Consider the following 16,018-nt stretch of genomic DNA (forward strand, 5'->3'; position numbering starts at 1 on the left):
TCAAGGTTCTCCCAGACTAGTCCTTCACACATATATCAGGGGACTGGTATCTAAGCAGAGTGCTGTCCTACAGACTAGTCAAGCAGTAGCCTAACATTGTCTGTAAAGAATGATGCTGTGAGTATGACAATATGCTAGACTTCTCCTACACAGTCTCTGGGTATGCTCATTGGCAAGACAGACCCACTAGAGATGACAGCACAGTGGTGTACCAACAGGAGGGAGTAGCCCTTGGAGTTCTGAGCATTGAGTCTAGACCCTGATGAAGTCTCATGGAATTACATCAAGCATGGGCTAAGAAACTTCCTTCTGACCTCCACTTACCACCCTCCTTCAGCTGAGGAATCCGAACTCTCCACATTGAGTAACACATGGAGGAAGCTTTGCGAGTAGAAGGGGCACAGAGTATACTTGGGCGTGGGACTAAAATGTTCATCGTCAGGGTTGTGTTGGTAGTATTAGCATTGACTGAACTGTCAAGTCCTGAAATTTATAGCTACCAGGCTGAGTCTGTGGAAAGTAGTGAATGACCAACATGAGAGATAAATTTACAATTATCCTCACCAGTCAGCCTGTGTCTATTGCACCTGCCCATAATAGCATTGGTGGAAGTGACCACTGCTTATGGAGTCAGTCCTGTCTTCACACTGAGAACACCATCCATCATGTGTGTGTTACATGGCACTACAATTGTTCTAAATGAAGTAAACTTGGAACAGATCTGGCTCTTCAAAACAGGGCATCCATGAGATACTGTGGACCATAAGCAGGAGAAGAAATGCACGCTACCACAGTATTTAATCTCCTAGCCTGACATATTCCTCACTCTACCACTGCTATCAAGCCGGGTATCATCTCTTGTTCAATTTAGTAAAATAGGAACGCAGGACTACATGTGTATTGAACAGCATGCAATGGACAGAGCTCAGTGGTTTCATAACCTATGGGATTGGATTGAAGCTCTGCAGTCCTACCACATCTAGTCATGGCTGATCATGGATAATTAAACAGCAGACAGGACGAGGAGGTTCCAAGAACATCCACACCTTCAACAATGGCAAGGCCCAGCAAGTGAGTGCTGAAGGCAAGGCTGAAGCATTCGCAACAATGTTTCACCACATGTGCTCAAAAGGTGATCCAAATCGGTTTCTTCATGAGATTCCCACGGAAGCCAGTCTTCTGTCCATTTGATTCACCCCCATATGATATGAGGAAATCCTGAGAACACTGTATATCACAAAGGGTTTAGAACCAAACTGTACTTTGCTTCAGAGCTAGCTGTGCCTCTAGCCATGCTGTTCCATTTCAATCATAATACTGGCATCATCTGGACGTTGTGGAAAATTGCCCAGGTATCTCTTATTCACAAAAAGTGAGACTAATCCTAACCAGCTAATTACTTCACACTCAGTCTACTCAGTCATCAGTAAATTGATGGAAGGTGTCAAGAGATGAGGTTAAAGGGAATGCCTTTTGCATCAACGTAGCATTTGACTAAGTGTAGTATTAAGGAGTGCTGGTAAATTTGGAGTCATGGAGAAAACATTCAAATGGTTGCAATCCTGTCTTGCATAAAGGAAGGTAGTTGTGGTTGTTCTAGCTCCAGCACTGCGGGAGTTCCTCAGGGTATTGTTCTCAGTCCAACCATCTTCAGGTACTTCATTAATGATCTTTCTTCAATGATAAAGTCGAAAGTGGAAATGATCAGCTTCAATTTCGTTTGCAACTGCTCAGCAAGTGAACCAGTTGGAACTGACGCAGTATGACAATATTCAGGCATGGGCTGAGAAGTGTAAAATAATATTAGCACCACAATAATGCCAGAGCTGACTACAAGAGAAGTCTAACCCTCTATTCTAAGCTCCTATCTTTGGGGGCAGCGGGATCAGAAACTCTGCTGGACTAGCTACATGAATACCGCAGCTACAGAACTGGATCAGAGACTGGATCTCCTGTGACAGATGACTGACTTCCTGACATCGAAAAGGCTTTCCACCATCTATGAGGCACAAGTCAGGAGGGTGACGGACGGAATACTTATCAATTGCCAGGATGAGTGCAGCTCCAATAACACTCAAGGAGTTAAACACTACCCAGGGCGAATCAGGCTGCTAGATTGGTATCTATTCACCACACTAAATGTTCATTTCCTGCACCAGCAGCACACAATGGCTGGAGTGTGTACCATCTGCAAAATTCAGTGCAATTGCTTGCCAGTGCTACTTCAACAGCATCACCCAAACTTGTAACCTCTATCCAAAGACAGGCAAGGACAACCGGCACATGGGGATACCTGGTGATTCTCCTCCAAGTCAAACACCATCCTGATTTGGGAATATAATGCCAGTCTTTCATCACTGGGTCTAAATCCTGGAACTCGCTCCCTTGCTATACAGTGGAAGCTCCTTCCCCAGAAGGATTGCAGTGGTTCAAGAAAGTTCATCACCACTTTCTTGAGGGCAGTTTGGGATGGGGAATAAATGCTGGCCTTGCCATGGATGTCAGATACCAAAAAATCATAAATAGAAGATAGTTTATGTTTTTGCCCTTTGCATTTAAATCTTATTTATTGCATCAAAACAAAAATTTGCATATTTTTTCAATGTGAAATGGGTGTGCTTCTAAAATAAATGAGCTGTGTCTTTCTTTCTTTGCAACATATAGGCTACCCGGATCATATGGTGTTTTCAGAATTCAGACGGCGTTTTGATGTCCTTGCACCACATCTTACTAAAAAACATGGGAGGAACTATATTGTTACAGATGAAAAACGGGTGAGTTAACTGTGGCGATACTTTATAATTGACTGCCCTGGTACTCAAAGTTCATTTTCTCCAAAATGTTAAATCTTGCAAGCTTAAGGGAATCTGGGCATATGAGGATAGTGCAGTAACTGAGGCAGAAGATCAGAAATGTTCATTGAAAGACAATACAGGCACGGGGGGTTGAATGGAACTGAAATATTGTAATCCATTTTTTTTGTCTTGGAAGTGCATGTATTTGTTTTGCATAATCCAGGGAGGAAAAGTGCAAAATTAGAATTGTATTTATGTGCATTTAATAAAACTAAATTACTACGGAAATCAGGTATATAAAAATTGATTTTATTAAAGTCTATTGTTTCAGTTCTGTACTCGACTGTGGGACCATGTATTGAAGAGGGTGACAAAATGTTGGGGAGTAGCCCTGAAGAGGCTAGGTAGCAGGGGTTGGCTGACAGCCCTCTTGGAGAGAATGGAGAGTGAGCAGCTGAAGAGAGGGGCCAACAGAGGGATCAAGGGGGCAAGGAGAGCTAAGAGTGAAAAAGATGAGTAAAGGGGGAGGGAGCTGAGAAGGAGAGGTATTGAGGGAGTGGGAGACTAAGGAAGGTAGTTAGAGGAAAGAAGATAGAAATAGGGAGATTGAAGGAGGAGGCAATCAGGATAGGGCTCAAGTGTGTGTATGTGTGTCTGGGATCAGAGTGTGTGTTTGCGGTTAGTCAGCACAGAATAGCTTGGTCTTTAATCATCTTGGACTTCCTTGCCATTAGACCATGACCTTGTTATGTATGACCATATGGTAGAGAGTTGCAACAACCAATCCACATTTAAAAGAATTCTTGCATAGGCATCTTTCATGCCTCAGAACTTGAGCAGAAGTAAGTCATCTTCGATCCTGAGGGACAACCTAAGAAGAGTGTAAAACAAGAGAACTTGATTAACTGGATGAATTGGCTGACTTTTTAACAAACTCCATAACATAAATTGTATTGTAATGTTTAATAATATCTTGCCTAATTTCAAAAAATGTTTTGAACAAAATTGTTGGAACAAATAAGTAGAGCAGTGGTGGAGTTTAACCAACAATGCCCATTCATGTGGTACACTGTGTATTGACATTCAACAATGCCCATTCATATGGTGCGTGTTTATTGACATTCAAACAATAGAGGAAGGTTGTTTTGAACTAGCAAGCAAATAGTGGCCAGGAAAATTAATACACAAAAGGTAATGCCCATATAAGGCAGGTACTTGCCACGCAATTAAACTGATCACTGTGGCAACTAATAAACACAGAAGTCTTTTTAGTGTGCAGTGTTTGGATCTTCTATTTAAAATATAACATTGTAAACCAACCACAAACAACATATTGGTAAACTTAAATATTGTGTGCACAAGCGTCTCATATTCTTACTGTTTAAGTCATTGCAATTGTCTTTTTCACATGGAGGCATTAAAGATGAAATGTTTCAAATGTAAGCATGTTCATCTGTTTATATTTCTAGTGAAATAAGTGATTGTGCATAAGCTATTTAAAGTGATTATTTAGCAGTACTGTCATCAGTCTTAATGAAAACAGTACTGATGTATTACTGTTGTGTTTTGCACCTGTTCTGTAAACTGAAATTTAAAACATTTAAGCATTAGTCTACTTGTAATTTTTGTATTGTATCAGAATAATCAATGAGAATGATAATTATCTTAATTTTTAAATGGTCATAATTTCCTATTAACTTACTGTCCCAACAATATGTTTTTGAGTCTAACTGCTGTCACCACAAGTTAGTCTGATGGCAAGTATTGTTAAAGAGGAGGGGGTGCAGGCAGCACAACCTCCTAAGCTGAATGCCATTTCATTTTTAATAACTCTAACTGCATCATGGATCTCCAAAATTAAACAGCTGGTGTACTGATGCAGTTGGTGCAAATCCTGAGGAAGGCATACGAAGCATCAAATGTGGTATTTTTATATTTGGAACCATGTTGTTCGTTCACTGTGTTCTTTCTTTTGAAGTAAAATTCTGTCATGGAAATGTCATTTTAGAGAGTATTCACAACATATCCTGAAGTAAAATTTGAGAAAACATTAAGTATAGCATAGATGAAAGTTATTTTCAATAAGTGTTTCTTTTTTTTCCTTACAGGCTGTAGAAGAGCTTCTGGAGTCTCTGGATTTAGAGAAGAGCAGTTATCACATGGGCCTTAGTAGGGTAAGTAATTTGATTAATAAATTGAGTTGTCTGTACAGATAAGTAGCTGGCACTTGTTCCAACAGTCATAGGTTTTTGCTACATAGCCATTTGGGATAAAAGATGATTTTGTACATTTCTAAACTTCCTCCAAAGTAACTTAAGTTCTCTTATTGTAACCTGAGCAACTTAAACAATGGTACACAGCATGCCATAGCATGATAAGTGTAATAATTGACCCCTATTGTGCCTTTTGTTGTCTAGCCATCTGCCCATATATCTGTGCAGGCCCTCCTCAATTCCAGGTATTTTTAACTTTGCAAAAAGCTTACAGTGTGATGCTATCAAACACCTTCAGAAAATGTATATATAATAGTCATTGCATTTCCTTTATGCAATCTAGTTATAAAAGCATGATCTGTGTTTTATAAATTCATATTGATTGTGCAACCACCCCTGATTTACCTATATTTTTCAAAGAGGTCATTGATTTTGTTCCATACGCAAATAGAAGTTGTTTTACCACAATTATCATTTCTAGAGTATCTTTGGAAACACAAGTTCAATGCCTCTAAATATCCTTAGTGTTCAGAGATGCACATCTTCTGGGCCTGGTGACTTTTATGTCACATAAATATGAAAATGGAAACCACAATGTAAAATTTCAATCTCATATAGTGCCTTTCAGTATATTCAAGTATAATGTTAGTTCCATTTTCAATCTGTCACTTCCTCCTTTTCCTTATCTCCGCTCCCTTTGTCATTCTCCTGGTTCCCATTCCTGTATCTTAAAGGGTTTATCTTCATGCTGTTATGTCCTGCAAAGTATGAAACTTTCTATGCTAATTTACAAGTGTACCATTCAGAGAGTGCTTTACCTCCATGTAAAAGAATGCAAATTGGGATTTTTTTGTGTTTTGTGTTAAGGCATTTCAGTGATTTTAATAATTGTATTAGTTTGTACCCAAGAAAAGCATTTTTTTGATTCTGCAACAGAGAATCTTTTTTAGGCAAAAAAAATTGTTTTGAAAAAATGTTGTTGAGAAATGTAAATGTAGGAATAGTCAGGCACATCCTTTTTAGATTTGTTATCTAATCTACACAATTGAATTTAGGTTTATTGTAAAAAATCTAGACATTAAAGCAAGTTACTTTTGTAGTCCACATGCCAACAGGAAGCCAGATTTAATACAAGTCACAAAACTATGATGAATAAGTAGCCTGCAATTTCAGTAATCAGGAAACTTTCAGTCTGCCATTTTCTCTGAAATCATTTGCAGGCACATCCAAGTGAAGTTGATTTAGTTGCAGTTTTTAGAATCTGTTTTGTATTTGAGTCTTCCTAAAAATGAATGGCAAGCTCACAGACATCTTAACAACCAGATTTTTGCAAAGAACATTTGTTCTCCATGAGCACACAAGTCCCACATTTCCTCCATTCATTTACATGGAGAGAAAGAACTGTGAGGGACAAATGTAAGTTCCAGTTAAATTATACTTTTTGATTTTTGTTTTGTTTTAATTTCTTTCAATACTTTAAATCATTTAAATCTAGCATTGACACCAACTAGCATAGAATTGTCTTTCACCTTAAGAGTGGAAATAATGGTCTCTTTTCTGTGTGCAACTTTCAATGTCAGGTCAGAGATTTATTCCTTCATGCTTTTACCCATGCTGCGGATTCTGCCCTACCTCCAAATTTCTTCCCCATTGCAATCCTCACGCGAGTTCTCCAGAGCAGTACTAGTTGTGGACTGCCCCTCCAGAGATCCACCACACTAGGTTTTCTTTGTCTCCTATGTTACGAACTAGGTTACTATTGGTGAATGTCCCTTTAAGATAGAGCATAGTGGTGTGTGTGGTGTGCTTGTGTCAACAGAAGATAAAGGACGTAATGACGTTTTTGAAGCAGTCAGTCAGAGGAGAGAGAGAGACACCAGCCCGTTAGTTTCTCTATCGATGGATGAGAAGCAATAACTGTGCCTGTCACTACAATCCATGTATGGATTTTTGGAGTAATCCGGTGGAGTCCACTTTGTCGTTAACCTGTAGAGGGAAACAGGTATTTGTGTGGACGGCCACGTCTTGGATGCTTTTCAGGGTGGCAGATACTTCGGAACAAAGCAGTGGAGTTCACTTTGTTGTTGACCTGTAGAAGGAAACAGGTACTTGTGTGGACGGCCACAATTCGAGAGCCTTTCGGGGTGAGGAAGATGCGGTGGAGTAGTCACTGCTGAGTAAACACTGAGGTGTCGTATATGTTCCATCGTGGAACATTTGGATTTCGTAATTATTCTCTATTTTCTCTCTACACCTACGTTTTGTCTTCAGTCAATGGTGGTTGTTGAAGAAGCCTTCGATCATGTTTCACCTTATGGTTTGCTGAACTGAACTTTAAGAACCATTCCTGGATGTGGAGTTTGGGAATTTGCCACACACACACTACGAGTTTAGTTTTTGGGGTTAATGTTTAAGATTTAACATTTTTACTTCTAACATTCTAACATTTTTACTTTTATTTTTCTTATTATCATAAGTAGCTATTAATAAAGTAGTTTTTAACACTGAATCATGATTTGGTGTGTTTCTTTTGTTGCTGGTTCGTAACACCTAACTGATTGCAATCTCCTTGTACCAATGTGTCTCTTTCTTTAGCTATTATCTTCTATGCTCACTGTGTCAGTACCAGAGCTTGGTGGGGTTAGGTGCAAAAGTGGCTAGCTGTCTTAACAGTAGTTATCCTGTAGGACACAATGTAAGTCAAGAAGTAATGAGAATTTGTGAGAAAGGCAATACAATAATCATATTGTTTGGAAAATCAAGTTGGCGAGGGGAACTTTGAGGACAAGAGTGTATTTGAGATTTTTTTGAGGGGGGGATTTTGTTTTTGGAGCAATGCATTGAGTAACCAACCAAGGAGTAAGCTATTTTAGATGTGGTGTTATTGCAATTAATGACCTCATTGATCTCATTCTAGGATAGAGTGATTGTAGAATTTTGAGTGTAAATTAGTTTCAGACCAAAGTTATGCCCTAAACTTAAAGGGAATTGCAATGATAGAAGCACAAAGTTGTTTGCATTAGACTGGGAAAATAAAGGGCAAGATGATAAATCAGCAGTGCCAGACCTTTAAAGAGAGATTTCAGAAGTCTTGGCAAAGGTTTATTCAAATGAGAACGGCCACATTATGAATAAACATCTACTACCTGCAGTTTTGGTGCCTTTGTAGTCAATTAACTAAGCATGAACAATATTTTATTGCAAAGTAATGTGCCTAGCCATTGTTGAGAGTCCTTTCCTTTTAAGGATAATACTTGCTTGGGTTAAAAATGCCACCACTTCATTTGCTGGAAAGTATTCACATTCTTTGTTTTTGTCTACTTTGTTTCCTGACCTTTTAAAAGCTACTAGTAACAATGGTACCATTTAGTAACAATCCCACTCACTCAAATTTAAATGCATAAATCTTTAAGGAGGAAAGACAACATTGTGCATAAAACCATGAAAAGTTATTTGGCACTTAGTATTACAAGGAAGAGTAGGGGAAAACATGTTCATTGGCTTTTGTTACAGGAGATAGATCTTTATATCCAAAAATCTGGAAACAAGGGAACAAGGTGGGACAATGGTAATGTGTCTTTCTTTTCCACTGTAATCTGTATCATTGAATTTTTAACAATGTGGTCTGGCATTTGTCAAGACCAATACTTGAGGATTTTATTCAAGATTCTTGTTTTTAATGAACCTCAAGTGCTGCTTTGTATTCTAAACTGCATAACCTTAGTTCAGTGGTTTTAAATGTTACATTGCCAAATCATACCTAGTCAAGTATATTGCAGTATTCTATGTTATTCAGATGATTAGAGACAGATTCTGAATGGCAAAAGCAGGAAGTATTAATAGGCTATATCAATAGACTGGTTGTACAAACAGATTTTATTTTTGTTGATGATAATACTCAAGCATATTTAGTAAATTAGTGATGCCAGAAAGCTTATTTTCTACACTCAACCAAACCCACCATGGTAGCATATGTATTTGTGTTATAACTTTGGTGATTATAGTATCATGAGAGTCTTGAGAAAGGAGATGTCTATTCAGCCTTCTCTGGGCTATTTATTTCAATCAAATTACTGATTCATGCCTTTGTTCTATGGTCAAATAGAATTGAAATACATATCAATCATTTAATTGGATGACTGATTTTCTTGTGCGTCACTGTAAATACTGGACCAGTTTCAAATGGTTCAGCATTTACGGTCTTTTGTAAATGAACTGTAAACAGCTGGGATCCAATCAAACCATCATACAATTAAGGCACAACTTCTTTCCATTATATTCTAGCCCCATTTAGAAAAGGCCAATGTTCCATTAGCCATTCTGGTCAATTTTGTGTACTAGATTTTCTTTTAACTGCTCCATGTTTCCCAGTTTCTCCAGACTTGGATTTGTCTGTCTTTGATACACCATCCTTCATTGAACTCTTTAACTTTTGTCTGTTCACTTAATCCATGTCCTTTTGTAAGTCTGTGCTCTCATCCATGCCTCCCAACTTATCTAGAAGGTTATAAAATTGTAAGAGTAACTGTACTTTTTCAAAAAAAAACATTGTGCGCTTCTCTGACAATGTGGTGAAAAATAACAATCAATAATTTAGTAAGAAGAGCCAAAGCAGATGAGTCTGGTTACTTGTGGAAAAATAAGGAATTATTAGAAACAGCTAAGCCACGACATCATACAGATATCTCAAAATAAAGATCAAGTTCATAAATCATTCAGATAGTCTAGAAAATAACATACGTAGAAAGAGAGAAGGAATTTTGTTGCCATGTTTAGTTGTTTTTACCCTTTGTTTTCATTTGCTGAAATTGGAGTAAAACAGTGTTAACAATTCTCTTCTAAAAACTGTGGAAAGGGGAGCAGAATTAATTATCAAAAAATATTTATTTTTCAGTATCCTCGGGACTGCTTCTAGGTCAGGAAGACTTGTTTCTCTTTCAGTACTTTTTATTAAATTCATAGGTTGCTGATTTTGCTATTTGAATTGTATTGTACTTTTTCCTTGTGGTTGAAGGAGTGTGTAAATGGTTTGAACTTGTGACATATGTGTTAACTATTCATAGGTCAAAACTGTATAATCCTGCAAAGTAACATAGCAAATTTATCATCACTGCACAAGAATAGTTCATGAGAGAAATGTATCCCTTTGTATAAGTAGGTTATACATTCTAGTCTTGAAATTCAAACTTGCAATATTGCTTATTTCAGTGGTCCATGACTGAAACTGAACTTTTCCTGAAGTGAAATGTAATAATAACCATTTCCTGGTTCTTATGCATCACTAAGGAAATGTAATCTGGTGCCATCTGGTGTGGGTGGTCCTTGTACGTCTTATCAAATGATGTTATGTCATTACCCAGAAATGAGGGAAAATGTTTGATGGTAATAATATTACTACTAAAGCAAAACACTATAGATTCTGGAAATCTGAAATAGAAAAGAAAATACTGGAAATGCTAAGATAATTTTAGCATAAGCTAATTTCTTACCAAAATTCTCCACTAGCTAGAAGAGTGCTGGTTGCATTAGGGTGGACCTTTTTAAGGGCTTTTTCCTGAGAACTGTAAGAAAAGATGCTATTAACAGTGGAAATTCAAATCCTAACTTCCTGAAAGACAGTAACATTACATAAGAAAGCCTGCTAGTTCTGTTTGGAACTTGTTTTAATGAGTATTATGGTTTTGTTTAAATAAAAACTTTAAAAATTGTCTTGGGGAGATTGTTGATGAAGTTTTAATTTAAGAAAAGTGGTGCAGCTGAATGTCTAGGCCGACCAATCTTGTAGTTGTGCGTTAGATGTATAATTATTTGTTTACCTTTTCTTTGATGGTCTTAGGTGTTTTTTAGAGCAGGAACTCTTGTTAAATTGGAAGAACAAAGGGATGAACAGACCAGAAGGAATATCACTCTTTTCCAGGCAGCTTGCAGAGGATACCTTGCACGGCAGTATTTCAAGAAGAGAAAGGTAGAATGTCAACAACACTTCATAAACCAAACAGTTTTATCTGTATTAATTTGGTGTAGATTGTAACACAGTTTCAAAAAGGTTTCTTTTCTTTTTAAAATTAATCTAAAGTTTATGCCCATCCAATGATTAAAGCTAATTTAATATATTTCTTTTCAGATTCAAGATCTAGCTATTCGTTGCATCCAGAAAAACATTAAAAAAAACAAAGGAGTCAAGAATTGGCCATGGTGGAAACTATTCACTACAGTTCGGCCATTAATTGAGGTTCAGTTAACAGAGGAGCAAATACGAGGCAAAGATGTAAGCACTTTAAACTCTTTTTCAATTTTTTACGCTATATTTTTGCTAAGCCATACATGAAATATGCACGTGCATGTGCACATGTGTACACACAGGCACATTTCTCTTTTATTCCTTCTTCCACCTGACTTTGAAACACGTTAATTAGGAATGGGAAGCATAGCAAGTTTCTTATATCCTCCTTATCCATGGGCCACAAAGTTAATGAGACAGTATAGATTGAATGCCCTTGTGATGGAGATAATTGGGCATCCAATGTCATACTGATGATCAGCTGTTCACTGAGAGGGGAAAAAGTGAAAGTTCTTGTTTTACTGAATTATGTGCAGTCAGTTTTGACACCACAGTTCTTATTGTCATTTTTCTCATGGCAGTACATTCAAAACAAGTTTTTTAAAAAAGTTATATTTATTCAATGCATTTGTTAAAATTAACATACTGTCTGAAAGCACTGAAGCTTTTCCAAAACGTTTCTGAAAGTTGTTTTAAAAATTCAAATGTTGGAAAGAACAATGTCAAGGTTTCGTCATTCATGGGATTTAATCTCTCTTGTGCTAGGTAAGGTTAAATTTTCAGTTAATTTCACCAACCATTGTGTAGGATCTAACCAATAAACATGGTGTCTCACTATATTAGGAGGAGATTCAGCAGCTCCGCAGCAAAATAGAACGGGTTGAAAAGGAACGCAATGAATTGCGACTAACAAGTGATCGTCTAGAAAGCAGGGTAAGGTTATACCTGGGATTCTTTTGTATATCTGGTTATTGCAGTTTATGAAACACTAGTTATTTTCCAACTGTCAGCTTAAGTTATTTGGTGCAATGCAGTAGATGGTAAGTGAAATTAAATGTTAAGTCTTCCCAAATATTATGTTGGCTTTAAAGAATGGAGTTGTTGCTACCCATTTTAATAAATGAAATGGAGCATTGTGGTAAATATTCAGTAATGGAAGACTGCTTGAAATTAGTTGAAAACCAATTTAGTTAAGATCAAAATCTAAAGCTTCTTTGAAGCATTATGCAAAATATTAAGACCGTACTTGTTTATTGATCCAGTAAGTGGATTTATATCCAATATGGAGTTAACTTGAATTTCGGATATTGAAACAATTCAAAGTTGCAAAACATATATGGAGGGATTAAGAGTAACTTTATGCATCCTATAGTTAAGGAGAAACAAACTAGCATGGCAATAGCTTGGATTTTGATGTTAAATGCTGATTGTTCAAAAAAGGACAAGTGTCATATAACTGCCAAGATCTCCAGAATGTTCATGTGAGCAGCCAAACGTGGAAGTCACAAACTTTGTGAAGAATACTAGATACCATATCTGTCAAAACACTTCACTGCTGATCTCCCCTGGATTTTATTTTTATATATTCATTTTTCAGGCCCTAGGCCTAGCTGGCAAGACCAGTATTTATTGCCCTTCCCTAATGAAAGGTGGAGTGAACTGCTGCAATCCCTCTGATGAATGTACTTCCATAGTGCTGTTGGGTAGGGATTTAGGATTTAGACCCAGCAATGATGACAGACCAATGATATATCTCCAAATAAGGATGGTGTGTGCTTGATGTGGACCCTGTAGGTGGTGGTGTTCCCATTTGTCTGCTGTCCTTGTCTTTCTTGGCAGTAGAGGTTGTGATTTGGGAACTGCGAAGTTAGAGCCTAGATGAGTAACTGCACTGCATTTTTGAAGATTCACACATTGCAGCCACTGTGTGCTGATGTTGGAGGGAATGAATGCTTAAGGTGGTTGATGAGGTGCCCATCAAGTGGACTGCTTTGTCCTGGTTGGGATTAACTTTCTTGAGAATTGTTTGCACTGCACTGATCCAGGCAAATGGAGGGATGATTCTAATTTGTGCTTTGGCGATGGTAGAAAGGCTTTGAAAAAAAGAGAGGTTACTTACCTCAGCATATTCATCCTCTGACCATCTCTTGCAGTCAGAGAAATTATGTGGCTGGTCCAGTTAGGTTTATCATCTCTGGTCACTGCAGGATGTAGACAGTGGTTTCGGTAATGGTTTTGCTGTCAAGGATTGGTGGTTAGACTCTTTCTTAGAGATGGTTATGGCCTAGCACTTTCATGGTGTGCATGTTACATTGATACTTATCAGTCCATGTCTGACCTTTGTCTAGGTCTTGCTCCATGCAACCATACACTGCTTCATTTGCTAAGGAGCTGCAAATGGAATTGAACATTGTGCAATAATCAGAGAACATCTGTATTTTTGACTTTGTGATAAAAGGAAAGTCGTTGATGAATAACTGAAGATGGATGGCCCTAGAACAATGCCCTGCAGAACTCCTGCAGTGATGTCCTGGGGCTGGGATGATTCACCTATAACAAACACAATATCTTCCTTTGTGTGAGGTTTGACTCCAAATTGATAGATTGAGGAGTGTTTTTCCTCTTGATGACATTGATTTTGGTTTTATCAGGGTTCTTTGAGTCCACACACAGTCAACTGTAGATTTAATGTCACAGGCAGTCATATTTATCTCACTTGTGGAATTCAGCTCTTCATTTGTTATGAGGTCTGAAGTGGACAAAGTTCAAACTCTGCATTAGTGGGCAAATTATTGTAAGTGTCTCTTGATCTAACTGTCGATGACACATTCCATTACTTTGATGGTGATTAAGAGTAAACTTGGTGATAATTGGTCAGATTAGATTTGCCCTACTTTTGGTGAGCAGGGCATACCTGGGCAATTTTCCACAATGCCAGGTAATGGAGCAGCTTGGTTATCTGCACAGCTAGTTCCAGTCTTCAATACTAAAGCTGGCCTGTTTTCTGGTGCCATTGCCTTTGCTCTATTCAGTCATCTTAACTGTTTCTTGATGTAACTTGGAGGTAATGAAATTGATTGAAGACTGGTTCCTCTGATGATGGGGATCTCGGGAGGAAGCTGAGATGGATCATCTAGTTGGCACTTCTGGCTGAATGCTGTTTCAAATGCTTCAGCTTTGTCTCAATAATTGGGAATGGTTTTGTTCTTGGAGCATCCTCCAACTGTTTGCTGTTTAATTATTTACCAGCATTCACAACTATATACTGTATGGTGGAAATGTAAAACTTCTTTGATCTGATCTGTCAGATGTGAGATTGCTTGGCTCAGTTTATTGTTTGGTGCTTTTGCTGTTTACCTGTCCTCTGTGTAAACTTGGCACTTTGTTTCCACAAGGACAATGGGGTAGTTACTTCTACCAGTGCCAACGTAAACATGTACATCTGCCACTGATGGATTGGTGAGGACAAGGTCAACTTGGTTTATCTTGCATATTGATTCACTCACGTTATACCACAGACTCAGTCTAGTAGCCTTGCCCTTTAGAGTGCTATCAATGGTTATATTACCAAGCTACACTTTGTGATGAACATTAAAGTCCCCTATCACACTTTTTGCCCTTTCCTATATTAGTATTTCTTCCAAGTATTGTTTAAAATGGAGGAGCACTGATTCATCAGTTGAGGGTTGTATATTTGTGATACTTCATGGGGTCTGGAATCAACCTTAATGATTCCAAAAGCTAATGCCTTCCACCTGTATACCACTGTGCCGTCACATCTGGTCGGTTGGTGCAGATGGTGGGACCAGACATAACCACAAATTGTGGTGGTGGAGTCTGGCATATTGTGAGTACAATTGTGTCAGGCTGTTGCTTGATTAATCTGTGGAATGGGTCTTCCATGGACACCAGTCTATAGCTGAAGAAGGTTGTCTAGGGTTACAACAGGATCTAGATCAACTGGGGAAGTTGGCAAGGAAATAGCTGATAGAATTTAACTTTGGAGTGTTGTCAGTTTATGTATTGCCATCAATCAACAGGCAATTTAATTAATCCATTGCTGTAGGAGAATGATGAAGACTGGTTTTGCAAAAGTAAATACAATTTTCTTTACATTTGGAAGCTAATTTGTAGAAGTTCTAGTGCAAAATATTTTAAAAAATAATTAATACAGCATGCATAAAGTATTTCAGGATTCAGATGGAAAGGTTTAAGAACAATTGTTTTATTCCATTGTGCAAAAATATAGTAACTCAAAAGAAAACATACTGAAAAAACAATACGTTATTTGGGCACACATATCAGTACTTCATTACATATGCAATTTAATTTTGTCCACTACAATATGTAGTTATTTTACTCACTTCCATTTCTAATTTCTTGATCACATAACCTGTGTTGAACTAAAACTAGTTTGACAATTTTTGATCTATAATTTAAAATGTTAATTTGCTGCATATTGATTCAGATCAAAAATCATTTTGGGGTTCAGAATAGGACACTATTAAGCTTAGAATGCTGGTTCCCTATCTTCAAATTAGTATTGATAATTTCTAATAATGTTTATTGTTACAAATATGTACAAGTATAGACAGTGGTTTTAATTATTTGATTTCAATAATAGCTTGGAGAACTGACATCAGAATTAACAGATGAGAGAAATACTGGTGAATCAACATCTCAACTTCTAGAGACAGAAACGGCAGACAGACTTCGGTTAGAGAAGGAAATGAAAGAGTTACAGGTGAGTTAAGAATTATTTTTCCCTTGAAATTCTGGTAGCCATTGCAGTACAAATTTTTGAGTAGCACAATTGGAAAAGAGGTTTGTTAGTTGTAGAACCAGTTTTTAATTCAGCCCTCAGTTCAGTAGCTGATTTTTTTTCTTGACCTGGAAATTTGAGAACAAAATTTCCCTTTGAATGAGCCCTTTGAATGTAATTAGGTATC

At 37.5% G+C, this 16,018-nt stretch overlaps 1 protein-coding gene across 1 annotated transcript in view; it reads left to right on the plus strand.

Moving 5' to 3' along the window:
• The window catches only part of LOC127581194 (unconventional myosin-XVIIIa-like), a 181,907-nt gene that overhangs the window by 118,343 nt on the left and 47,546 nt on the right, over positions 1-16,018 (plus strand). Inside the window, 6 exon segments of the mRNA XM_052035300.1 lie at positions 2,665-2,774; positions 4,904-4,969; positions 10,845-10,973; positions 11,133-11,276; positions 11,913-12,002; positions 15,694-15,813. Of these exon segments, the coding sequence (XP_051891260.1) occupies positions 2,665-2,774; positions 4,904-4,969; positions 10,845-10,973; positions 11,133-11,276; positions 11,913-12,002; positions 15,694-15,813 (659 nt within the window).

The sequence above is a fragment of the Pristis pectinata genome, chromosome 21 (assembly GCF_009764475.1).
Source record: "Pristis pectinata isolate sPriPec2 chromosome 21, sPriPec2.1.pri, whole genome shotgun sequence".
NCBI classification, from domain to species: domain Eukaryota; kingdom Metazoa; phylum Chordata; class Chondrichthyes; order Rhinopristiformes; family Pristidae; genus Pristis; species Pristis pectinata.